The sequence below is a fragment of the Salvelinus fontinalis genome, chromosome 14 (genome assembly GCF_029448725.1).
Source record: "Salvelinus fontinalis isolate EN_2023a chromosome 14, ASM2944872v1, whole genome shotgun sequence".
Classification (NCBI taxonomy): domain Eukaryota; kingdom Metazoa; phylum Chordata; class Actinopteri; order Salmoniformes; family Salmonidae; genus Salvelinus; species Salvelinus fontinalis.
Genome location: NC_074678.1, coordinates 47,743,352 through 47,769,743, shown reverse-complemented (window position 1 = coordinate 47,769,743; position 26,392 = coordinate 47,743,352). Strand labels below are relative to the sequence as shown.

Here is a 26,392-nt window from a genome sequence, read left to right as displayed (position 1 = left end):
GAGATGTGTTTATACCTGCTTCACCTAACTCAACCTAATTTATCTTTCATTGGGGAGCACATGCGAAATATACCCCAACCCTATGGCGCAGAATTGTCGTTTTAAGTTCCTTTAAAGTTGGAATCCGTTGCGGTGACACGGCCACGTCCGTTTGCGATATTACAACAACAAAGACGCTACTTCACACAACCACCACGGTTTTCTTTTCCTCTGACATCATTGCACACAGGATAGAACAGCAGAGTACCACGGCACTGGATGCACATCGCCTCTGTTCGATAAACAAAACAAACAACAATAACAAATGCGCCAAGGCAAACACCTTTAGTGCAGCTCAGCTTTAAAGTAAGTGGTGTAGTAGGGGTTATTAACTCTTTAAGCCATGGCATTGTTCAATACTCGTTTCTGATTGGCTAGAAGGGCATTCTAGAGTGGGAAGTACATTACAACCTGATAACGACTTGTGTATTTTTTGTTTTTAGCGAGGATGACGTGATTCCCAAGGTCCATCTCTGGATGAACTGAGGAGGAATATGCCGTTTCCACCAATTGACGGAAATGGTAAGAAGCATAGTAATGAACATACACAAAGCCATAGCCTTATTTATACGTTTATCACATAGACATATTGGTATATCTAGTCTTGAGTGTTCAATTTGGGTAAAAGAAGAATAAGCTATATCGCTATCTGTATTCCTAAAGCTATCTACTCCGTTCTCTCTGTTCATGGTGTTGAACTATCTGAATAGGTTTTAGTTGTTTTTTATATCTTGTAAATATTTAGGCATTTTGGGGGTTTTGAAAATAGTATAGTATTTCGTTAAAACCATATTTCAGCCTCAGAATGCTCAGTCAATTTGTACTTTTATTTTCAATAAAATAGAGAAATCACATGGAGTTTCAGTCTAGATGATTTGACATTGATATAATATATATGTAAACAATTCATACGTAAACAAGAAGAATCCTAACCAAACTATGCCAAACTAGGCGACAGGTAGCCTAGTGGTTATAGCGTTGGGCTAGTAACTGCAAGGTCGCTGGTTAGAATACCCGAGCCGACAAGGTGAAAAATCAGTCGATGTGCCCTTGAGCAATGTCACTTAACCCTCATTTGCTCCAGGGGCGCCGTACTACTATGGCTGACCCTGTAAAACACCACATTACACTGCACATATTCGCTGTTTGTGACAATAAACACCTTACTTATTAAATACAGGATTCATAATGAATGGCAACTGAAGAAATAAATGAACCAAGAATGATACAGGTATTAAATGTCTTAGCCTCAACATATTTTGACACAAACTGTTTCCTACATAGGGCATTTCACAATTTCTCCAATTATTATTACTTGTATGTTTAACCTTTAACCTTTTATTTAACTAGGCAAGTCTTTATTATTACTGTTTGTGTAGTTGTGTACAGTAGGCATTAATTGTATGTTTTATGTATGACATACAATGTTTTCAAATGAACGGGGTGAATTTTATTTCAACGCATGTCCATTAAATTGGATAAGAAAATTCTCTAAAGGAATACATTGTAATTACTTTGAAAGTGGAATGGAAATGCAGGGATACAATTTGTGACAACAGATCATGTACACATTGCAGATAAAGTTAAACAAATCTCTGGAGAGTTATCACAATGTAAAATATGGAAATCTATCTCCTAAATCTTCTTTCTGTGTATAAATAATGAACGTTATCTGTGTAATTAAGGTTATACATCCAGTATAAAGAGCCAACTGTATTTCCTCGCCAGTGCCAAACTATAATCCAATCAGGTCTTTGTCATCAACACAAAAGTGTTGTGGTGCTTTAAGTCAGTGGTGGCCGGGAGTATTTCATTTTCTCTCCAAACCAATCATCACACAACCATGCCTTGCGAAGTGTGTTAAGGTGCTTTGGGGCAAGCTGACCTCCACAAGGCTTAACGACTATGAATGATTTATGTATTTGTGCAGTGTGAATTGAGGGGTATCTGTTTACAGGGGGCTGGTGACAGCACCTGTGCTTGATACCTCCAGCAGACAAGGCCTCACTGTTTGTCCCCAAGAAGGGATGGTTGTAAACATCTATGCTACTATCAAAACCTTTATAAACACACACATTTTCATGACCCAGACTTTTTTGTTGGTAAAAAGGGGGAAATCATTAAAGCTCTTAGTAAACTCAAACGTGCATTCACAATTGTGGAGCGACTGTTCCTGCAGTGTCGTCTCATGAGAACCATTACAGCAAGTTCATCTCAAGAATAACCCAACTTCGGAAAGAATGTGATGTCGAAGAATACCCTTCCAGGCCATCCTGTAGTCATCTGATTGTCTCACGTGCTTTATAATATAGATAGAGCAAACTTTATTCAAAATAATAGGCCTATGTGTTATCTTACTTTCTTGTTCAGATGTCAACAAATCTCCGATATATAGAAATGTAATAATTGTGCAGCTTACCTTTGTGCCAGCCTGCCTGCTTTCTTCTAATAATTACTGTCAGTCGGTGCAGTTGTCAACAGAGGGTATGAGGTGTGGCCAAACAGCGAAGAGTCTTCCACTGAGCAGGTGCTCAGCTGGTCAATCAGCTGTAGGTCTTCTTTGTCTCCCCTCCTGCTTCCATCCAGTTGTTTGGAATGGAGCTGTACACTTTGGGAGTATTCCTGGCTCTCATTCTCAGATTTCGAAATGACTCTTAGTTCTGTTATTTCTGTAACCTCTGCAGCCTCTTGCTCTTTCGGTTCCTTTGTATCTTTGGTGTCTTCTGGTTCTCTTGATGTTGTGCCAGATTCAGAGTGATTCTCTGGACTCTCAGACGTTGTCAGGACATTTATCTCTTCCAATGTTTGTTGCTCGTCCAACCCAGAATTGTCTTTGGTTTCTTCAGTCTCTGCTGGATTCTCAATGATATTTTCAGGCCTGCCACTGGCAGCTGAATGGTTAGAGCCCTGTATTCTTTCAACGTCCGTTTTGGACATTTCTGTCAGATCAGTTTCTCCCTGCATTGTCATATCTTTGTCCTTGTCATCCTCAGACATCCCTGTTGTTCCTTTGAGCTCCTCTGAAGAACTCTGACCCTCCTCCTGTGGCCCAGCTGTGTCTTCTCTGCTGCTGTGTTCAAGTTCAGTAGAGAGTGTGAAGAGAGTGACTTCTGTTTCTTCTTTCACCTCGAGAGAGTATTTCGTTATCCCAGTTTCACTGGCTTCATCATCTCTTGAGTGAGTACTCCTGAGATCTGATTGGATCACTTCCACCTTGTTATTACTGTTTGACTCATTTTCATCTTTTGTTGATGGGGCTGCCTCTTTAAGTTCTGTTACTGTACTCTCAACAATGGTGTCACCTCCGCCTCCAACGGCTGCGCTCCTCTCTGAGGCATTGGTATCATGATCGTCAGGTTTCGGGTCTGGTGTCTTTGCCGTTTTAGTAGGTCTCTCTGGTCTAGAAAGTTCGGTCACGTGTGCTGGTGCTATAGCCCTGGCATCTGAATTAGACTCACTGATGACATTGTCAGAAGTAAAGTCATCTAGGGGCTCTATGAATGTCTCGAAGAACTTTGAGGATTGATGTACATTCACCCAGTTAGTTACAAGATCCCTATTGTCTCCTTTCTCCAGGGTCTCTGGAGTTGCAGCATGGTCCTCGGCTTTAACACTTTCCTCAAGTACATTAGCTTCTTTACCTGATGCACTGCTTTCTTTTTGTGGTGTTTCTGACTGAGGTTTGAGCACAATGCTGGCTCCGTCTTCAGATGGCTTGCTTGACCCTTCTGTGGATTCGTCTTCCGTTTTATGTTCTTTTTCCTTCAGATCTGATTCAGTCTCTGTAGTATCTTCTAACTCCATAGCTCTGGGTTCTGAAGCTTGAGCTTGTGTCTCTTCAGAAACAACAATCACCTCTGTAGTAGCATCATTAACGTTCTCTTTGCCGTCATCCAAGCTATCTGTGCTTGTATTTGGGTTCTTATCTTCACTCTCAAGTGTAGCATCTACAATTCTGTCCTTTGACTTAGTTTTTTGTTCAGACTGCTCTTGAGACTCCACAGATGTCTCTATCTCCTTGACATTCTTAGTCTCCTTATCAGCATTCTCTGACATAGCCTCTTCTTTGGATTCAGCCCCAGTGTTAACTGGCTCTGGGTCTCCAACATGTGAACCAGCATGGCTATCTCTGTTAGATTTCTCAGCCTTAGATTCTTTGTCTTCTTTGTCTGCATCATGATCTACTTTGGTATTTTCACATTTGTCATTTGCTTCTTCCTGGTCTTTAGGATCTTCCTCTGTCTCCACCTTGTTTGGGTCATCTGTCTTTGTTTCTGCCTCCATGTCCTTTTCATCTACCTTGTCCTCTCCTGTATTGTTTTTGCCTTGGGTATCTTGGTTTGTGGACTCTGTATCCTCTCTTGCGGTGTCACTCTGAACTTCAGAGGCTGCAGCTGTCTCTCCATTCTCAGAATCTACCTCACTGTCCTTTTTCTCTGTTTCTTTCCTGCTGACTCGGGTCTCATCTCTGGCCGCAGTGCTATCGCCAACAATTGGAGAAGAGCCATTCTCTTTATCAGATTCATCATTCTCGTCCACATCACATGCAGATTCATGAACATTGTCTTTGATCTCAGTCTCTTCAACTTTGACCTCAGTTGTTGTCATGTTTTCTCCTTCCTCTGCTTTAAGTTCACCGGCTTCCTCTGCATCCACAACATTTTCCTCAACTACTTCCTCTCCCTCTTTCTCTCCTGTTTCATGCTCAGATACATTTGCTGCTTTATTTTCTTCAACCATTTCCCCACTTTCTAGCTTGCCCTCTTCTTTTACAATTTCTTCTCCATCACTGTCTTCCTTTTCTGCCTGTCCAGCCTTCTTCTCTTCACACTCCACCTTATCTTCTACTTCTGCTGCTTTCTTGCTGTCATCTGTTTCTTCCTCCTCTGCCTTATTCCCCTCTGTATTTTCTCCGCCCTGTGTACCCTCTTCTGCGTTATCCTCCCCATCTTTCTCACTTCTGTCTACCTTACCCTCACTAACTCTCTCTTCATCTCTCTTAGCTGCTCCAGTATTTACTTCCTCAGTCTCTTCCTTTTCTTCTTTCTTAACATTTCCAGTCTTTTCACCGTCCTTTACTTTCCCTTCTTCAATTTGGGCAAAATCATTTTCTACCTCATCCTCTGTAGTCGTTTCTCCTCCAACTTCATCCTGACCAGCTTCTTTTTCTAGGCTCTCTTCCTTCATAGCCTCCCCTGTGTCACTCTCAAGTTTGGCTTCGGTTTCTCCAATTGCATCCTCACTCTTCTCAGCTCCCCCTGCTCTCTTTTCAGCACAGACAGTAGTATCTCCACTTTTCTCTGACACGCTGTTGGAATTATCTGCTGTGACTTCTGTCTCTGTGCCTCCAACCGTGTCCTCCTCCTCATCTCCCTGCCTGTCTTTGTCAGTTATAGACATCTCTTTATGGCTATGGGACTCTGAATCCTCTATGGGCTCTGCTTTCATCTCTACTGTTTCACTCTCTGCCACCTCAGTCCCTGCCTCATCCGTCACAGCTGTTTCTATCTCAGTCTTGCTCGCTGGTTCTTCTGGTGCAGATGACTCATCATCTTTAGTGCTTTTCATCTCCTCTGACTCACTAGGTGGTATGTCAGGATCTGCTGCGGTGTTCTCTTCCTGCTGCTCTTTACTAGTTACAGAATCTCTTGCTTTAGCTGGCTCGTCTGCCTGAAGATCCACAGCCTCATCTTCTTCCTGGTTGCCCTTAGTTTCTTCACCCTCTTCTTTCCCCTTTGTTTCTACTTTGCTGTCTGTCTCTTCTTGATCATCCGTCTCTGGACTGGCTTTTGGATCCTCCTCTTTCTCCTCTGTCACACCACTGGTTTCTTCAGTTATCTGTTCAGACTCCGGTGCACCATCTTCCTCCTCTTTCTTCAGCTCAGTCCCGACTTCTTTTCCCTCGGCAGCACTCTGTGAGGTCATTTCCTGTGCACTGAGTAAACTTTCCTCACACTTCACTTCCTCTGTACTGATCTGACACTCCAGAGTAAAAGCCCCGGCTTGCTCTGGTTCCGTACCTGCGGAAAAAACAGGCGGTAGGTGAGTGACCAATGAAATTTTCTCACACACTAAATATACTGCACAGGTGTTAAGGACAAATAACTGGAGCTCTGACCAATGGTGTCCTGTTGTTGGTTTTTCTCATTGGGGTCTTCCTCCGTCTCAGTGCTGGTGTCACTCAGCTCTGGCTCTGAGTGACTCTGAGCCTCCTTCAAAATGGCCTCTGCTAGTTTCTCCTGCACAGACTTGGCTTGGGTTTGGCATGGGAAGGAGACAGAGACGTAAAGCATGCAATGAATGACTTTTACATGTCAACAAACACAAGCAGTATAATCATATACAAAAAGAACATCATGAGGAGCCATTAAAACAAAATAAACTGAAAGCAATGATTGGACATTAGACAGAACAAAGTAAAATGAAACTTCATTTCAGAGAGAGACTCATTTTAATATTTACATTAGCCAATTGAAGGAGAATAGTATAATGTATATCACATTCAGATGTTCAGCATGCATGAAATAAATGCAGGTTGACGTTTATTGTCATGAATCTGGCCCTGGAGGCAGAACTGACCAATTTCTGCTAGATAGGCCAGCTGAAAAGTAAAAATCAGCTATATTGTACAAATTCATGAAAACAAACATTTGCTTTTTGGTGTTAATTTAAGGTTGGGGTTTTAGGCATTAGGGTTAGCAATGTGGTTAAAGTTATGGTTATGTTTAAAATCAGATTTTATGAGTTTGTGGCCATGCCAGCTAGTGACCACTCTACAGAGCTGCCCCCAGACCAAGATTCATGACGAAAAACGCTAACCAGCTAAATAAACAAGCAAAAAGCAATACAGAGATAAAGTTCATGGGCCCAAACAAATAAAAAAATATATTTTGTGTTGGCCAAAATTACATCAACGTAACAAAGAACACAGGAGAGCAAACCCAAAACAGACCTCAGCTCAGTATTTTCAGACGTAATTTGTCAGGTATACAGTACAAAGTTGTTCATTAAGAATGTTAAATCTGTTCAACCAATTCTGAGGAAGAACTACGGCGAAGTAATACAAATTCCTCAGAGGCACTCTACAGATGTAGGATCTTAATTTGATCACGCTGTTGCAGGAGAACTTTCCTGCAATCCAGGAAATGTAAAACTTGTAGTGTATTTGAGGTTTAAAAAGCCTCCTGAAGTTTGTAATTTCCACTTTGAAATTTTAGACTACAAAAAGGTCCTTGAATTATAATCCACATAATAATTCACATTTCCTGTTGCTTTAGGATTATTTTCCTGCTGTAGCAAACTGGCTCAAATTAAAACCCTACATCTGTACATTACAATGTTTATCAAATTAAAGTCCAAAAACACTGGCACGCACTTGAATACAAACACAAATGAGACCAAAAAAAGCATGTTCCCACTTAGCTCCAACAGCCATCTTATTCATCATCACAATTACAAGGCGTGAAGGAGAATGAGAAAAGGACAGGCAGGTCCAAAATGCAGCAGGAAATGGTTTCTCCCAAGCAACACACAGAATCACCTTTTCCACCATCCGAACTGACCTGTTATCTCACAATACTCAGAATTAAATCGATGGATTCTTATGTAAAGGCCTGTATACATGGAAATATATAAAGCTCAACGAATGTATTATATAGAAAAACTGACAGCTCTGATTATGGAAAAGGCCCCAGAGAGGGGAGGGGTACAGCGCTCATTCAGGCGAGTCTGGATGTGACGGTACATACTTACCCCTCTCAGGCGCCTCCTCCTGTGTAGACTCACCCTCCGCCTTAGCCCTACTCTCCTTGTATTCCTCCTTAGCCTCAGCACTCCCATCATCATCCCCTTTCCCCTCCTTCTCCGACAGCCCACTTGTGTCTGACACCTCAAGCTCTGTGGGTCTCGCTGTGCTGTCCCCAGGGCTGTACCCCAAGGTCCCTGTGTCTTCCTCCCCAGTCGAGGTGGTCTGGGGTGGGGTAGGAGAGCTGCTCTCTGTGGCTGTGGTGTGATCCTCTGTGGGTGGTTGGTCCGGATCAAGTGCTATGGTGGTGGGGTTGTCTTTTGCCTGTTCAGCCTGGGGAGGAGCCTCCTCTAGGTCAGCTGCCTGGTTGACTGCTTGGTCCTCCTTGGCCTCAGCCTCACTGTCGTCCATGTCACTTCCTGAGGAGCTGGAGTCTGACCTTGACCTTGATCTTCTCTCTTCTACAAGGGAGACAGTGTTAACAGGAGACAAAGGAATAGAACATTTATCATTTGAAGAGCTAAGATCTACGATGAATGGATGAAGTGGACTATATTTGGATTGAGATCTACGATGAATGGATGAAGTGGACTATATTTGGATTGAGATCTACGATGAATGGATGAAGTGGACTATATTTGGATTGAGATCTACGATGAATGGATGAAGTGGACTATATTTGGATTGAGATCTACGATGAATGAATGAAGTGGACTATATTTGGATTGAGATCTACGATGAATGGATGAAGTGGACTATATTTGGATTGAGATCTACGATGAATGGATGAAGTGGACTATATTTGGATTGAGATCTACGATGAATGGATGAAGTGGGCTATATTTGGATTGAGATCTACGATGAATGGATGAAGTGGACTATATTTGGATTGAGATCTACGATGAATGGATGAAGTGGGCTATATTTGGATTGAGATCTACGATGAATGGATGAAGTGGACTATATTTGGATTGAGATCTACGATGAATGGATGAAGTGGACTATATTTGGATTGAGATCTACGATGAATGGATGAAGTGGACTATATTTGGATTGAGATCTACGATGAATGGATGAAGTGGGCTATATTTGGATTGAGATCTACGATGAATGGATGAAGTGGACTATATTTGGATTGAGATCTACGATGAATGGATGAAGTGGACTATATTTGGATTGAGATCTACGATGAATGGATGAAGTGGGCTATATTTGGATTGAGATCTACGATGAATGGATGAAGTGGACTATATTTGGATTGAGATCTACGATGAATGGATGAAGTGGACTATATTTGGATTGAGATCTACGATGAATGGATGAAGTGGACTATATTTGGATTGAGATCTACGATGAATGGATGAAGTGGACTATATTTGGATTGAGATCTACGATGAATGGATGAAGTGGACTATATTTGGATTGAGATCTACGATGAATGGATGAAGTGGGCTATATTTGGATTGAGATCTACGATGAATGGATGAAGTGGACTATATTTGGATTGAGATCTACGATGAATGGATGAAGTGGACTATATTTGGATTGAGATCTACGATGAATGGATGAAGTGGACTATATTTGGATTGAGATCTACGATGAATGGATGAAGTGGACTATATTTGGATTGAGATCTACGATGAATGGATGAAGTGGACTATATTTGGATTGAGATCTACGATGAATGGATGAAGTGGACTATATTTGGATTGAGATCTACGATGAATGGATGAAGTGGACTATATTTGGATTGAGATCTACGATGAATGGATGAAGTGGACTATATTTGGATTGAGATCTACGATGAATGGATGAAGTGGACTATATTTGGATTGAGATCTACGATGAATGGATGAAGTGGGCTATATTTGGATTGGGGTGTAAACTCTTCTATTAATGAATTTCCCTTTGATTATAAATAAAGATTTTTCAAGATTATTAACTAACCATCTTTGTCATCATCCTCACTGTCAGACCGGTCGTCTTTCTCTCTATCCTCTCCGTCTCTTTCTCTGGAGGGACGAAAACTTTTCTTGTCCTCAGCCTGCCCCTCGTCGTCCGCCTCAAAGTCCTCTTCATAGTCTGTTGGGAAAAACAAATAGCGCCTTATGACTCCATAGCATAAAAACTATTCTTGACATGATTAACTATCTTATTAAGATGATTTTAATCGTGTACCATAGATAGTTAGACAGAGCAACTACTATGCTTCTATTATGGGTTGGCAGGTAGCCTAGTGGTTAGAGTGTTGGGCCCATAACCAGGAGGTTGCTGGATCGAATCCCTGAGCTGACAAGGAGAATCTGTCTTTCTACCCTGAGCGAGGCAGTTAACCCACTTGTTCCCTGAGCGCTGAAGACGTGGATGTTGATTAAGGCAGCCCCCCGCACCTCTCTGATTCAGAGGGGTCGGGTTAAATGCAGAAGACACATTTCAGTTTGATACATTCAGTTGGACAACTGACTAGGTATGATTAATAATTTTCACAAAAATATTGGTAACTTATGCCTTGTTTATGACAGCCTATGATGGATGTTATGTCTTCATGTACAGTTGAAGTTGGAAGCTTACATACACCTTAGCCAAATACATTTAAACTCAGTTTTTCACAATTCCTGACATTTAATCCTCGTAAAAATTCCCTGTTTTAGGTCAGTTAGGATCCCCAGTCCCTCCTGCATCAAAGCACCCCCACAACATGATGCTGCCACCCCCGTGCTTCATGGTTGGGATGGTGTTCTTCGGCTTGCAAGCCTCCCCCTTTTTCCTCCAAACATAACGATGGTCATTATGACCTAACAGTTCTATTTTTGTTTCATCAGACCAGAGGACATTTCTCCAAAAGTACGATCTTTGTCTCCATGTGCAGTTGCAAACCGTAGTCTGGCTTTTTTATGGTGGTTTTGGAGCAGTGGCTTCTTCCTTGCTGAGCGGCCTTTCAGGTTATCTCGATATAGGACTTGTTTTACTGTGGATATAGATACTTTTGTACCTGTTTCCTCCAGCAACTTCACAAGGTCCTTTGCTGTTGTTCTGGGATTTATTTGCATTTTTCGCACCAAAGTACGTTCATCTCTAGGAGACAGAACGCATCTCCTTCCTGAGTGGTATGACGGCTGCATGGTCCCATGGTGTTTATACATGCAGACTATTGTTTGTACAGATGAACGTCGTACCTTCAGGCGTTTGGAAATTGCCCCCAAGGATGAACCGAACTTGTGGAGGTCTACAATTCTTTTCCTGAGGTCTTGGCTGATTTCTTTTGATTTTCCCATGATGTCAAGCAAAGAGGCAATGAGTTTGAAGGTAGGCCTTGAAATACATCCTCAGGTACACTTCCAATTGACTCAAATTATGTCAATTAGCCCATCAGAAGCTCCTAAAGCCATGACATCATTTTCTGGAATTTTCCAAGCTGTTTAAAGGCACAGTCAATGTAGTGTATGTAAACTTCTGACCCACTGGAATTGTGATACAGTGAAATAATCTGTCTGTAAACAATTGTTGGAAAAATGACTTGTGTCCTGCACAAAGTAGATGTCCTAACCGACTTGCCAAAACTATAATTCGTTAACAAGAAATTTGTGGAGTGGTTGAAAAACGAGTTTAAACGACTCCAACCTAAGTGTATGTAAACTTCCGACTTCAACTGTAGCTGTTATAAAGGCTTTATAAATGCATGTAAGTGGGGCTACAGTAAAGTGTGACCAAAATGTCAACATAATATTGATATAACTCTCAGGTCTCCATCTGTGTAGCTCAGTGTACCGTCTTTGGGTTTGTCCTCCTCTTGTGGAATGTCTTCTTTGATCTCTGTCTCCATGTCCTGTGGCTGAGTTGTCTCAGGCTCTGGTTGAGAGTGACTGTCTTTACCAATCATCTCCTCCTCCACCTCTGCAGTGTCCTTCCCAGTGTCTAGAGGGCGGGTGCCTATGATTTCCTCTTTGACTCTCTTTGGAGGAGGGGTGGGCTTCTTGTCTAAACCCAAGGCTATGATACACCTGGAAAATGAAAATGGACCTCACATACTGTATCCTTGTGCACCTGATAAGACTGCAGACATTGAACGTGTATCACTGAGATTTCATCATAATTGGGGATTTATTGACAAATTCAGATAATAGAGGTGCCAAAAAAAAGACTTTGGATTGAATATACATTTTCGAAACACTCAGGATAACATCTTTGCTTTCGACATGACCACTCCATTCACAGACAGTAACACGTACTTTTGAAATCCTGCTGTTACTGTATCTTACCTGTAGCAGGGCGAGGCTCCCTCCGTGCTGGAGAATCCAAAATGTCCGTGGCGGCCACCTAGCCGGGAGCCCTTCCTGTGTTTGAACTCACAGCAGGAGCTGAGGCGCTCCACCTGCAGCCCGTTGAGAAAGAACGTCAGGCTGAAGGGGAAGCCACGGTGGCGCCGCGACACAAACTGGAACGTCTCTAAAATAAATAGAGGTAAAGTAGATACTTTGTATTGTAGTATTTCATATTTTATGGGATGTTTACGCAATCTGCATGCAAATGGTTTGAGATTAGGAAAAAAATGAAGTGCTATTAAAAAGGTTGTTATGCTGGTGAATGAGGACCCAAAAGCGACTTAACAAAAACAGAGTCTTTATTCCAGTCTTAAACAAAACGGTACTCCAGGATATATCTTAGATGACACCTGCTCACACGCAGCATCTGATGAAGGCAAAAACACGACAGGGCGGAACCAGGACACAGAACAGCAAACATCAAACAAGAATCCGACAAAGACAGAAGCAGAAAACAGAGGGAGAAATAGGGACTCAAATCAGAGGGCAAAATAGGGGACAGGTGTGAAAGAGTAAATGAGGTCGTTAGGAGAAAGAGAAACAGCTGGGAGCAGGAACGGAACGATAGAGAGAGAGAGCGGGGGAGGGAGAGAGGGAGGAGGAGAGAGAGGAATAGAAAGAGGGAAAGAACCTAATAAGACCAGCAGAGGGAAGCACAGGGACAAGACATGAAGATCAAAGACAAAACATGACAGTACCCCCCCACTCACCAAGCGCCTCCTGGCGCACTCGAGGAGGAACCCTGGCGGCGACGAAGGAAATCATCAATCAACGAACGGTCCAGCACGTCCCGAGATGGAACCCAACTCCTCTCCTCAGGACCGAAACCCTCCCCATCCACTAAGTACTGTTGACCACGTCCCTGAGAACGCATGTCCATGATCCTCCGTTCCTTGTAAATAGGTGCGCCCTCGACAAGGACGGGAGGGGGGGAGGGAAGACGAACGGGGGCGCGAAGAAAAGGCTTGACACAAGAGACATGGAAGACAGGGTGGACGCGACGAAGATGTCGCGGAAGAAGCAGTCGCACAACGACAGGATTAACGACCTGAGAGACACGAAACGGACCAATGAACCGCGGAGTCAACTTGCGAGAAGCTGTCGTAAGGGAAAGGTTACGAGTGGAAAGCCACACTCTCTGACCGCGACAATACCTAGGACTCTTAATCCTACGTTTATTGGCGGCTCTCACAGTCCTCCCCGCAGACGAAGGCAGACCGGTACTAAAGTCTAAGGCGATCTGAGACCATGGTCGAGAAGGAATGGGAAGCGGTCTAAGACGACCGGCATGAGGAGAGTTACCTGACTTAGTCTGCGCGCAGTCCGAACAAGCAGCCACGAAACGGCGCGTGTCCCGCTCCTGAGTAGGCCACCAAAACCGCTGGCGAATAGAAGCAAGCGTACCCCGAACACCGGGGTGACCAGCTAACTTGGCAGAATGAGCCCACTGAAGAACAGCCAGACGAGTAGAGACAGGAACGAACAGAAGGTTACTAGGACAAGCGCGCGGCGACGCAGTGTGAGTGAGTGCTTGCTCTACCTGTCTCTCAATTCCCCAGACAGTCAACCCGACAACACGCCCTTCAGGGAGAATCCCCTCGGGTTCGGTAGAAACCACAGGAGAACTAAAGAGACGGGATAAAGCATCAGGCTTGGTGTTCTTATTTCCCGGACGATAGGAAATCTCGAACTCGAAACGAGCGAAAAACAATGCCCAACGAGCTTGACGTGCATTAAGTCGTTTGGCAGAACGGATGTACTCAAGGTTCTTATGGTCAGTCCAAACGACAAAAGGAACGGTCGCCCCCTCCAACCACTGTCGCCATTCGCCTAAGGCTAAGCGGATGGCGAGCAGTTCGCGGTTACCCACATCATAGTTGCGTTCCGATGGCGACAAGCGATGAGAAAAGTAAGCGCAAGGATGGACCTTATCGTCAGACTGGAAGCGCTGGGACAGAATGGCTCCCACGCCCACCTCTGAAGCGTCAACCTCGACAATGAATTGTTTTGTGACGTCAGGAGTAACAAGGATAGGGGCGGATGTAAAACGCTTCTTGAGGAGATCAAAAGCTCCCTGGGCGGAACCGGACCACTTAAAGCAAGACTTGACAGAAGTCAGAGCTGTGAGAGGGGCAGCCACTTGACCGTAATTACGAATGAAACGCCGATAGAAATTAGCGAAACCGAGAAAGCGCAGTAACTCGACACGTGACTTAGGAACGGGCCAATCGCTGACATCCTGGACCTTAGCGGGATCCATCTGAATGCCTTCAGCAGACAGATAATCATCGAGAGCCTTACGTTCGGGAGCCGACAGAGAGAATAATCTACCCCGAGGAGAAGTGGTCCCCGGAAGGAGATCAATACAACAATCATACGACCGGTGAGGAGGAAGAGAGTTGGCTCTGGACCGACTGAAGACCGTGCGTAGATCATGATGTTCCTCCGGTACTCCTGTCACATCACCAGGCTCCTCCTGAGTAGAGGGGACAGAAGAAACAGGAGGAATAGCAGACATTAAACACTTCACATGACAAGAAACGTTCCAGGATAGGATAGAATTACTAGACCAATTAATAGAAGGATTATGACATACTAGCCAGGGATGACCCAAAACAACAGGTGTAACAGGTGAACAAAAAATCAAAAAAGAAATGGTCTCACTGTGGTTACCAGATACTGTGAGGGTTAAAGGTAGTGTCTCATATCTGATACTGGGGAGAGGACTACCATCTAAGGCGAACATGGGTGTGATCCTCCCTAACTCTCTGAGAGGAATCTCATGTTTCCGAGCCCATGCTTCGTCCATAAAACAACCCTCAGCCCCAGAGTCTATCAAGGCACTGCAGGAAGCAGCCGACCCGGTCCAGCGTAGATGGACCGACAAGGTAGTACAGGATCTTGATGGAGAGACCTGAGTAGTAGCGCTCACCAGTAGCCCTCCGCTTACTGATGATCTCTGACCTTTAACTGGACATGACATGACAAAATGTCCAGCAGAACCGCAATAGAAGCAAAGGCGGTTGGTGATTCTCCGTTCCCTCTCCTTAGTCGAGATGTGAACACCTCCCAGCTGCATGGGCTCAGTCTCAGAGCCGATGGAAGGAGATGGTCGAGATGCGGAGAAGGGAAGCCCCGCTAACGCGAGCTCTCTTCCACGAGCTCGGTGACGAAGATCTACCCGTCGTTCTATGCGGATGGCGAGTGCAATCAACGAGTCCACGCTGGAAGGAACCTCCCGGGAGAGAATCTCATCCTTAACCTCAGCGTGGAGTCCCTCCAGAAAACGAGCGAGCAACGCCGGCTCGTTCCAGTCACTGGATGCAGCAAGAGTACGAAACTCTATAGAGTAATCCGTTATGGATCGATCACCTTGACATAGGGAAGCCAGACCCCTGGAAGCCTCCTTCCCAAAAACTGAACGATCAAAGACCCGTATCATCTCCTCCTTAAAGTTCTGATAAACGTCAGAACACTCAGCCCTTGCCTCCCAGATAGCTGTGCCCCACTCCCGAGCCCGCCCAGTAAGGAGTGATATGACGTAAGCGATCCGAGCTCTCTCTCCAGAGTATGTGTTGGGCTGGAGAGAGAACACAATATCACACTGGGTGAGAAAGGAGCGACACTCAGTGGGCTGTCCAGAGTAACATGGTGGATTATTAACCCTGGGTTCCGGAGACTCGGAAGACCAGGAAGTAACTTGTGGTACGAGACGAAGACTCTGAAACTGTCCTGAGAGATCGGAAACCTGAGCGGCCAGGGTCTCAACGGCATGACGAGCAGCAGACAATTCCTGCTCGTGTCTGCCGAGCATTGCTCCCTGGAACTTGACGGTAGTGTAGAGAGAATCCGTAGTCGCTGGGTCCATCCTTGGTCGGATTCTTCTGTTATGCTGGTGAATGAGGACCCAAAAGCGACTTAACAAAAACAGAGTCTTTATTCCAGTCTTAAACAAAACGGTACTCCAGGATATATCTTAGATGACACCTGCTCACACGCAGCATCTGATGAAGGCAAAAACACGACAGGGCGGAACCAGGACACAGAACAGCAAACATCAAACAAGAATCCGACAAAGACAGAAGCAGAAAACAGAGGGAGAAATAGGGACTCAAATCAGAGGGCAAAATAGGGGACAGGTGTGAAAGAGTAAATGAGGTCGTTAGGAGAAAGAGAAACAGCTGGGAGCAGGAACGGAACGATAGAGAGAGAGAGCGGGGGAGGGAGAGAGGGAGGAGGAGAGAGAGGAATAGAAAGAGGGAAAGAACCTAATAAGACCAGCAGAGGGAAGCACAGGGACAAGACATGAAGATCAAAGACAAAACATGACAAAGGTGTCTTTTTTCAATTTGGGCAAGACCGAATAGATCTGAATCTGTCTGTCACACACTCACTGACCTCCCTTCCTGCATGTTCCCATACTGACCTCCCTCCTGGACTCTGCCCTTGTACACACACAGGTTCTCTCCCCCACAGTGCTGCTGGAACACCTTCACCTCATCCCTCATGTCCATCAGATCATGTGACAGGTGCACTGTCTTTCCAAAGAACACCATGCTCACACATACTTTACTCTGCACAGAGGTCCGCAGGAGGGTAGAGTCCTGGAAGCAAAAAAATATTTGTTTTCAATGTGTCCTGCGGCTTTTCTAATACTGCAAAGGAAGAATTAAGTCAGTAAGTACCTGCTTGGGCCATTCGTTCAAAATGTATATACGCATGTCACGTAAGTCACTTCAGATAAAAGCATTTGCTAAATTGCACATATTATTATTATATTACACTAAGTAAGCACCATAAAACCTGAATGGTTTCTATTGGGTATGATAGAAGTGGGCAGATAACTTACAGTCAATGTGCCTATCTGGAGAGCCCTTGTAATCAAACTGTACTATAAATTACAGCTGTGCACTGGTACTGGAGCATAGTATATCTGAGAGAAGTGTGATTTGGTCTGACATAAAAATGGTTCACTGTATGTTTATTGTAGAGAATAAAAGAAATGATGTGTAGAATGTCCAATCAAAACCCATATTTTGACAAATGGGTAGAATGATGTTAATTATGTAGATAATCCTCTAAGAAAAGCAATGGTCCAAACCTAATTTCTGTATCAGATTTAAAAAAAATAAAAAAAAATCTGGAAAATTGCATCGCGTCAGCTAGGCTGGATTCTGTGCAAGAATTAAGGCTACTGGCTACCTGACAGGCTCACTTTCCCGTTGAACTCATCATCTTTCTTCCCGAATCCACAGGACATAAATTCCCAATCTGGCCCTCAAACCATCATGGTCACCTAATAATCCCCAGTTTACAATTGGCTCATTCATCCCCCTCCTCTCCCCTGTAACTATTCCCCAGGTCGTTGCTGCAAATGAGAACGTGTTCTCAGTCAACTTACCTGGTAAAATAACGGTAAAATAAAAAATAAAAAAATAAAAATAAAAAACAACATAGAGGTAAGATGGATATCGAGTTTGAGACATGACATGTAGTAGTTTCATATTGTAGTATACGCTTTTAATATTAAGCGTATCTCTGTGAAATATTAACAGAGCTTATACCAAGCTTTTTATTTTCAAAGCCTTTTACATTTAATTCAGCTCGTGTCATGCTAATTTAGCTCTTTGCAACCCGCAGATTACGATTTTGAAGACGACGACCCCGAAATGTAAAATCCTCAACAGTTGTTACGAGAACTCTGCACCACTATGCCAACAGAGCTCAGTGATTATTATCGGATGTATTAGGTTACGAAATCTGACTTCTTTGATATAATGTTAATGATACGTTAGAGAAAGACCCCAATGAACAATTCAAAACATGAATAATCATATTTGTCTTGGTAAAATGTATTTTATATCATAAGAAAGTGAAATTTGACAACCAAAGCACGTCTCCAAAAACTCTGTTTGTTTATTAATAAAGGTACGTGGTGGAGCTCACGACTGTGCTGATTCTATTTATTTTATACCGACTTTTTTCGCCCAGCACCCCATAAAATAGTGTGCGTTTGATCAGACTTGACTATAGAATGGTTGGACACTCTACCATTTGTCATCTGAAGGGTGGAGGGAACTATGGCTGAAGAGGTAGAGAGGGAGGGAGAAAAGAAGAGAGAGACCTCCATCATTCCGGGGCCACTTGGGGCCGTGGTGGGGCGCAGTCTCCGTCCCCTGAAAGTGCCATTGGGGGTACCCTTAAAACCACCCCTCTCTTTCCTCTTAGTCGGAGGTGGCACTGGGGTAACAAAGTTGTTGATGACTGGAAGGCGGTAGGGGGATATACCATGGGAAAACTCTGTCCCGGTCAAATGTCTTCTGGAGTCTTTGTCCATCTGGAAAGAAAATACAAAATTCCTGTGATAATTCCGCTTCAATTACAAGTTGCCCGGATACGGGTCCGGGAATACAAAGGCAAGCAAGTGCAATAAAACATGCATGGAATTCTGACTAACGAACGGCTAAAGACTCCACTGGTAGCCAACCCCGTAAGTCTGTGTGTGTCTACGTGCGTGTGTGAGTGCTATGGTGTTATAAATAATACAGTCGACGTTGGTGGTCTCACAATGCAGTTTAAAGGCTGGTCCGTTTCATTGGAGGAGTCATGGGGCCTGTAGGGGGAGGTGTGTCTGTGGGAGGCTGTGGTGCTGTTACTATGGATGGGCTTCAGACGCACCGGCCTCTGCATCTTCCCTGGAGCCGTGTTGGGTCGAGACGAGCCCGGCTGAGGCACACACACACATCCAACCATACATTATTTTTTTTCTTTCTTTTATTTTTTTACCCCCTTTTTCTCCCCAATTTCGTGGTATCCATTTGTTAGTAGTTACTGTCTTGTCTCATCGCTACAACTCCTGTCCGGGCTCGGGAGAGACGAAGGTCGAGAGCCATGCGTCTTCCGAAACACAACCCAACCAAGCCGCACTGCTTCTTAACACAGCGCGCATCCAACCCAGAAGCCAGCCGCACCAATGTGTCGGAGGAAACACCGTGCACCTGCCTACCTTGGTTAGCGCGCACTGCGCCCGGCCCGCCACAGGAGTCGCTAGTGCGCGATGAGACAAGGATATCCCTACTGGCCAAACCCTCCCTAACCCGGACGACGCTAGGCCAATTGTGCGTCGCCCCATGGACCTCCCGGTCGCAGCCGGCTGCGACAGAGCCTGGGCTCGAACCCAGAGTCTCTGGTGGCACTGCTAGCACTGTGATACACGGGAGGCCAACCATACATTCTAAGCAGGATACGTTTAAAAATAAAATTCTAATGGACATTTAAATGCTCATCATAGTAAATGTTTCAATATTTTAAACATGCTCTTATCTACACATTAACTATACTGAACAAAAATATAAATGCAACATACAACAATTTTAAAGATTTTACTGAGTCACAGTTCATATAAGAAAATCGGTTAATTTAAATAAATTCATTAGGGCCTAATCTATGGATTTCCAATCACTAAGCAGGGGCGCAGCCTTGGGTGGGCCTGGGAGGGCATAGGCCCACCCACTGGGGAGCCACGCTGAGCCAATCAGAAGAAGTTTTTCTCCACAAGAGGGCTTTACTACAGACATAAAAACTCCTCAGACGATCCTGCAGGTGAAGAAGCCGGATGTGGAGGTCCTGGGCTGGTGTGGTTACACAGGGTCTGCGGGGTGAGGCCGGTTCGACTTACTGCCAAATTCTCTGAAACGACGTTGGAGGCAGCTTATGGTAGAGAAATGAACATTCAATTCTCTGGCAACAGCTCTGGTGGACATTCCTGCAGTCAGCATGCCAATTTAACGTTCCCTCAAAACTTGAGATATCTGTGGCATTGTGTTATGTGACAAAACTGCACATTTTAAAGTGGCCTTTTATTGTCTCCAGCACAAGGTCCACCTGTTTAATCAGCTTCTTGATATGCTACACCTGTCAGGTGGATAGATTATTTTGACAAAGAAGAAATGCTCATTTACAGGGATGCAATCATATTTGTGCAATTTTTTGTTGTTGAGAAATAAGCTTTTTGTGCATATGGAAAATGTCTGGAATTTTTTATTTCAGCTCATGAAACATGGGCCCAACACTTTACTTGTTGCATTTATATTTTGTTCAGTGTAAGTGCTTTTAATGATATTTGAAGTATTTTCGGCAACACTATATAGTAAGATTTGAACAAGCCCCGACATGCTTGTGATACATCTGTTTGCAGATTTTGTCAAGAGACAGCATCTAACTTCTAGTAAATACAACGATCAAAGCCAGAAAAGCCCAGGCAGGGCAATGGCATATATTTTGTTCAGTGTAAGTGCTTTTAATGATATTTGAAGTATTTTCGGCAACACTATATAGTAAGATTTGAACAAGCCCCGACATGCTTGTGATACATCTGTTTGCAGATTTTGTCAAGAGACAGCATCTAACTTCTAGTAAATACAACGATCAAAGCCAGAAAAGCCCAGGCAGGCGTTCACCCCTCGACATATGTTGATTCAGCCATTGAGCTGAATCTTACATTACCACATCTTACATTTCAAAAGCGTGAGATAAACTTGTGTAATCCCACCACTTCACGTTGAATACACTCTTAAACGAGACATTGAGCAAACACAAGAAGTGTTTTTCAGACCTGCTGACTAGAATGTCAACACCAACCTGGCAACTATCTCAGCACGTACAGGCTATGTTTGCATCCTAAATGGCACCCTATTCCCTATATAGTGCACTACTTTTGACCAGGGCCCATTCCTATATATGGAATAGAGTGCCATTTGGGATGCACAGGCCATGAATCAGCTCCACACACATCCATCAACATACAGCCTATAGCTACCAATGAAATACATTTTCCATGGCTGCTGTGTGGTTGAAACAAAGCTCAATTTGCTACATGTGTATAACTCTGGTAACAATAACTCTTAAAACGTCAAACGTGATCAAGTTTAAAAACAAACATCATAATCGCCAACACTGATACTTATTTTCCGAACCGTTGTCACAACTATCCGGCTTTACCTCGTCACAATAATGCGACTCTTGAGCAATCATTATCAAAATTGTTATTAGAGATCCTAGTTGTGCATTTGCCTTAATTGCTATAGTCTCAGAGGCATCACTCACAGATTCCGAGGATTCAGAGTGCTCCCCCTCTGGCCCAGAATGCTGTGCGTGGGAGACCCTGGGGCCCGTGGGCGGCCGTGGAGACAGGATATGGATTACCTCCTCCTCGTACCTCTTGGAACGTTCCACCTTCACCAAGACAAAGACTATGGTTATAATGGCTTTACTCACGACTCCCTCCAAAATGCATGAGAGACATCGGGTTGCATACGATTATGTTTGATACAATAAATTCAAAGGAGTCACAGGTTATGCAGAATATTAATATCCAAATGAGGCACCTTGATTTTATGCACTCTCTCCCTCCGGGCAAAATCCTCCAACTTCCTCTTGATCTCGATCTGATGGAGACGCTGGATGACAAGGACAATGTTTACGTTACATGCAGAGGCAGGAAGAACCCACCAATCGGAACAATGGGATCATGGTCTCTAGGACAGGGGTCATATTCAGGAGTGTAAATGCAATTTTATTTAGGCTAAATCATATTCTTATTGTATGTTTGAATTATTTAATGTATTGATTGTTGCTGCCTTCTTGGCCAGGTCTCTCTTGAAAAAGAGACTCTGGCTCTCAATGGACTTTCCTGGTTAAATAAAGGTAAAACAATTACTAAAATAAAAAACACTAGTGGGGGAGAGGCAAAACTGACCCACGGTCAGCGTCTAGGGGCAACTTCTCCCTACTAGCCCTCTCACCTCCATGTCCAGCACCTTATGGAAGATGGCCTGGGCCAGGCATTCCCTCACATGCCTCTGGTGCGCTCGCTGCATCACATTGTGTCTGTACTCTTTGTCTGGGACAATCCGCCCACTCCTGGTGATCTGATAGAATATCACAATTCACATTAGGAAGTGTTATTATTAGCCTGTATGGTCCTCAAAAGAAGATTTTTATTATCTTACCATTCGGTCTCCCATACACTTCAGTATCATCACTACATCATGATCATCATCAATACAAAACTGGTTGTTTGGATCCTGGATGCTGATTGGACGAGCAGCGTTCCAAGCCGTGCTGTATTGGCTGTCGCAGACACACCTATGCCTACTATCTCAACTCGGTATTATTTCCCCTTACTTCAAAGCCTACAGTAGCATTTTGTTTGGTTCAGCGTTGGTTGATATAAGACTCGCTGTCTGCCTGTCCAACCTCAGAAACAATGTTTCACTTTTGAATTTCGATCTGTGTAGTACCATAAATAGAGTGAACCGTGCCCAAATGAGAGGATACAACTTTTTATGAGCCAGTCGAAATCACGCATCAACATCATTATCATGGACATACAGGCTCGTTCCAGGCATAGCGAAATCAGCGGTCACTTAGCCTGACCAAAACATTAAGAACACCTTCCTAATATTAATCACCCCACCCTCCTTTTTGCCCTGAGATCAGCCTCAATTCTTGGGGCATGGACTCTACAAGGTGTTGAAAGTGTTCCCCAGGAATGCTGGCCCATGTTGACTCCAATGCTTGACTGGGTGTCCTTTGGGTGGTAGACCATTCTTGACACACACGGGAAACTGTTGAGCGTGAAAAACCCAGCAGCGTTGCCGTTCTTGACACAAACCGGTGTGCCTGGCCCCTACTACCATACCCACTTCAAAGGCACTTGAATCTTTTGACTTGCCCATTCACCCTCTGAATAGCACACAGACACAATCGATGTCTCAATTGTCCCAAGGCTTAAAAATCCTTCTTTAACCTGTCTCCTCCCCTTCATCCTCACTGATTGAAGTGGATTTAACAAGTGACATCAATAAAGGATCATAGCTTTTTCATAGCTTTCACAATGTGCAGGTATACTCAGTGTATATATATATATATATATATATATATATATATATATATATATATATATATATATATATATATATATATATATATATACATATACATATATATATATATACATATATATTACTGTACCAGTCAAAAGTTTGGACACACCTACTCATTCAAGGGTTGTAGAATACATTGTAGAATAATAGTGAAGACATCAAAACTATGAAATAACACATGGAATAATGTAGTAACCAAAAAAGTGATAAACAAATCCAAATATATTTTATATTTGACATTCTTCAAAGTAGCCACACTTTGCCTTGATGACAGCTTTGCACACTCTTGGCATTCTCTCAACCAGCTTCATGAGGTAGTCACCTGGAATACATTTCAATTATCAGGAGTTCCTTGTTAAGTTCATTTGTGGAATTTCTTTCATTCTTAATGCATTTGAGCCAATCAGTTGTGTTGTGACAAGGTAGGGGTGGTATACAGAAGATAGCCCTATTTGGTGAAAGACCAAGTCCATATTATGGCAAGAACAGCTCAAACAAGCAAAGAGAAAAGACATGAAGGTCAGTCAATCCTGAAAATATCAAGAATATTGAAAGTTAATTTTTTACCTTTATTTAACGAGGCAAGTCAGTTAAAGAACAAATTATTATTTACAATGACAGTCTAGGAACAAATAATAAAGAAAAACCCTTGAATGAGTAGCCGCGTCCAATCTTTTGACTGGTACTATATATATCTTAGGAACTCAGTCTGGATCTCAACTTACTATTGAGAGTAAGAATAGTAGAATACACCAGGTGCAATTTCAAAATGTGTTTGTGCATCAGAAGTTTTTCTCTTGCTATGTCAGTCACTGACAGTCACTCAATTTGCCATGATCTCCATTCCATGGCAAAATGAGTAGAATTGCAGGAAGCTTGCTTTAAAGGTCCAGCTCAGCTGTTTTTTAAATCTCGATATCAAATCATTTCTGGGTAACAATTATGTACCTTACTGTGATTGTTTTTAATTAAAAGGATCAAAAAAGAAACAAAAAATAGCTTCTTAGCAAAGGCATTTTCTAAAGAAAGAATTTAGCTAGGGCTGTAGTCTTGTGCCTTATCATTAGCTCTGGTCCAAGGCATTACGTGTGGCTTGTAACGCCCGGGACCAAAGCTACATCATCATCAACTAATACAAAATTTGAGGGGAATGTTGCTGATGACAGTTAACCACTGGTGTACTTGACGTACCAGGCCAACTCTCTGGAGATGTCTCCTGATCCGGGTGTTGTTGAAGTATCCAGTAAGGTGTTTGTCTGTCAGACTGTTGTAGGCTGAGAGTAGCCTAAAGAGAGAAGGCAAGTCCTATTACATTATGACAGAAAGGCTTATTATTTTGTTATGTGAAAACATCATACGAACTGTATCCATTTCATGTGCCTAATATGTCATGTATCAGTAACGTAATTCATTTGGGCTGTTCTCCTTTATAGTGGGTTGTATTATGGATTGAGAATACCTGTCTTATGAATTATAGTGGTTCACCAGTCTGCATCACCTCTGAAAGTAACAATTATGCTTCATTTCATCATTACAACATCTAGCCTAAATGTCAATGAATCATCTGCGCCATTAGTAAAATTAGTTTAAAAAAATAAAAAACGTCCATGTTGTTGTTTTTGTCATTAACTAGGCTATCATGGTGTCAGGTCTACCCTCGGATGTGTTCAACTTCAATTCTGCCTAGCTCTTTCCAACACAGACTTGATTTCCTGAAGCGTTAGTCATTGGGATGACAGTATCCCCACAACTATCGGCTCTATTACCGGTGTCTGATGACCTTAGGAATTAAGGGATGGATAGCGCACTTAACCCAATCGCCCTTTTGTGCCCATGTCTTTCTCTCCTGCTCTAAATAACATCGGTACGGATTTCTCAACCGGATAGGGTCACCAGAGCTTGTCCAAGAGCATGGGATACATTGTCATCCTATACAAAGATATTCTGAGTGGCCAAATGATTTAGATAAAATACTTAATAATAATATTGCAGCGAACTTAAAGGGATAATTCACCAAATTATAAAATTACATATTGTTTTCCTTACCCTGTAAGCACTCTATGGACAAGGTACGAAGGCAATCCTTGCTTTGGTTTGTTAATCTGACCACATCGTGTTTTTTTTTTACGTGTTTCACAAATCCAGTACAAGTCAATGGAAACAATATAAGCATTTTCACGCTTCACGTCCAAATCATCTCTAAGTAACAAAATAATTAAAATATTTTATTTGATACTTTAGGACGACTTGGACATAAAGTGTGAAAATGCTTATATTGTTTCCATTAACTTGTATTAGATTTGTGCCACAAATGCTAAAAAGTTATAATTTGAAACAGTGGCCAGGTAAACAAAACCAAGGTATGGATTTCTGTCATACGGAAATTAATATGTATTTTGTAATTTAAGTAAACTATCCCTTTAACACAACACCTAGTGAGTTTGTTAAGATCGGATCTCTTGGTGTAATGGCTAAAGTAAGGTGATGAAATTCACTGGACCAGCGTTCAAGTCCCGGTTGGGGCGACCCCCTGAATTCACAAAAAAACTGTTTTTGTCATAAGAGGGAAGACGGACTTGAAGCCATCGGAGAGGCGTATACACACGAGGAACTGTTTACCGGCTTTACCGAAGGAAGGGGTAATGTAGCGACCTGAACGCAACAACTTGCGATCTCGTCAAGAGGTTCGGATCTCTTGGCCTAACCGCCAAGGTGTTGCAATGACAGTAGCTGGACCAAGGTTACGTTGCTATTTTCTAAACTATGATTAGCTATAAAGTCCTTAACAACTTTTATATTGTATATGAGCCACGTTACAATTCCCACCAATTCAGTTACGCCTAATGGCGAGATGCGTAGGGTGTAGGCTATGCCTTTCACGCCGGTGACCCGAGTTCGCGTCCCGTTCTTTCCATTCGCTACTAATATTTAATGTTCACTCAATTCCATAAAGCCAAGCATTTTTTAAACATAGTCCAATAGCCTATGAATAAAAAAATATTTCAAACATGAATAATAAAGTCTTAGAATTGTCAACAAGTAGGCTACCCTATCGTTCGCGTCTGTAGACAAGCCTTACTAAATCCTCTATCATCACTAGGGAACGTCAACCTGTAGAAAATTTCCAAAGAATGGCACCTACCCTGGGTATAGGTGACTCATGATTTCGGGATGCAGTTTCATATAATAAACGGAGCACTCCGGGTCGGAAGACTGTCCTCCTTGCTCAAATACATGCAAATATAGAACCAGACGATAGAATACTGTCCTATTCGAATCCCCTACTTGGTAAACCCAGACTGTACTGTGCTACACTTCTTTCCGAGCGGAACTGATGACAA

General features: G+C 43.1%; 1 protein-coding gene across 2 annotated transcripts; it reads right to left on the bottom strand.

The window, feature by feature from the left end:
* Positions 1-847: 847 nt before the first annotated feature.
* Positions 848-26,392, bottom strand: erich3 (glutamate-rich 3). 2 transcript variants are annotated; one of them, XM_055862141.1, is made up of 15 exons: positions 26,194-26,392; positions 24,243-24,336; positions 21,909-22,034; positions 21,492-21,563; positions 21,211-21,339; positions 18,673-18,831; positions 18,230-18,442; positions 16,532-16,709; positions 12,043-12,229; positions 11,552-11,784; positions 9,731-9,865; positions 7,792-8,244; positions 6,158-6,292; positions 2,459-6,059; positions 848-2,338 (listed from the first exon to the last, which is right to left on the bottom strand). In XM_055862141.1, the coding sequence occupies exons 1-14, from the start codon at positions 26,232-26,234 to the stop codon at positions 2,485-2,487; spliced, it is 5,730 nt and encodes a 1,909-aa protein (XP_055718116.1). In that variant the 5' UTR covers positions 26,235-26,392; the 3' UTR covers positions 848-2,338; positions 2,459-2,484. The 2 variants fall into 2 exon arrangements, with proteins under 2 accessions (XP_055718116.1, XP_055718117.1); XM_055862142.1 differs by lacking the exon at positions 18,673-18,831.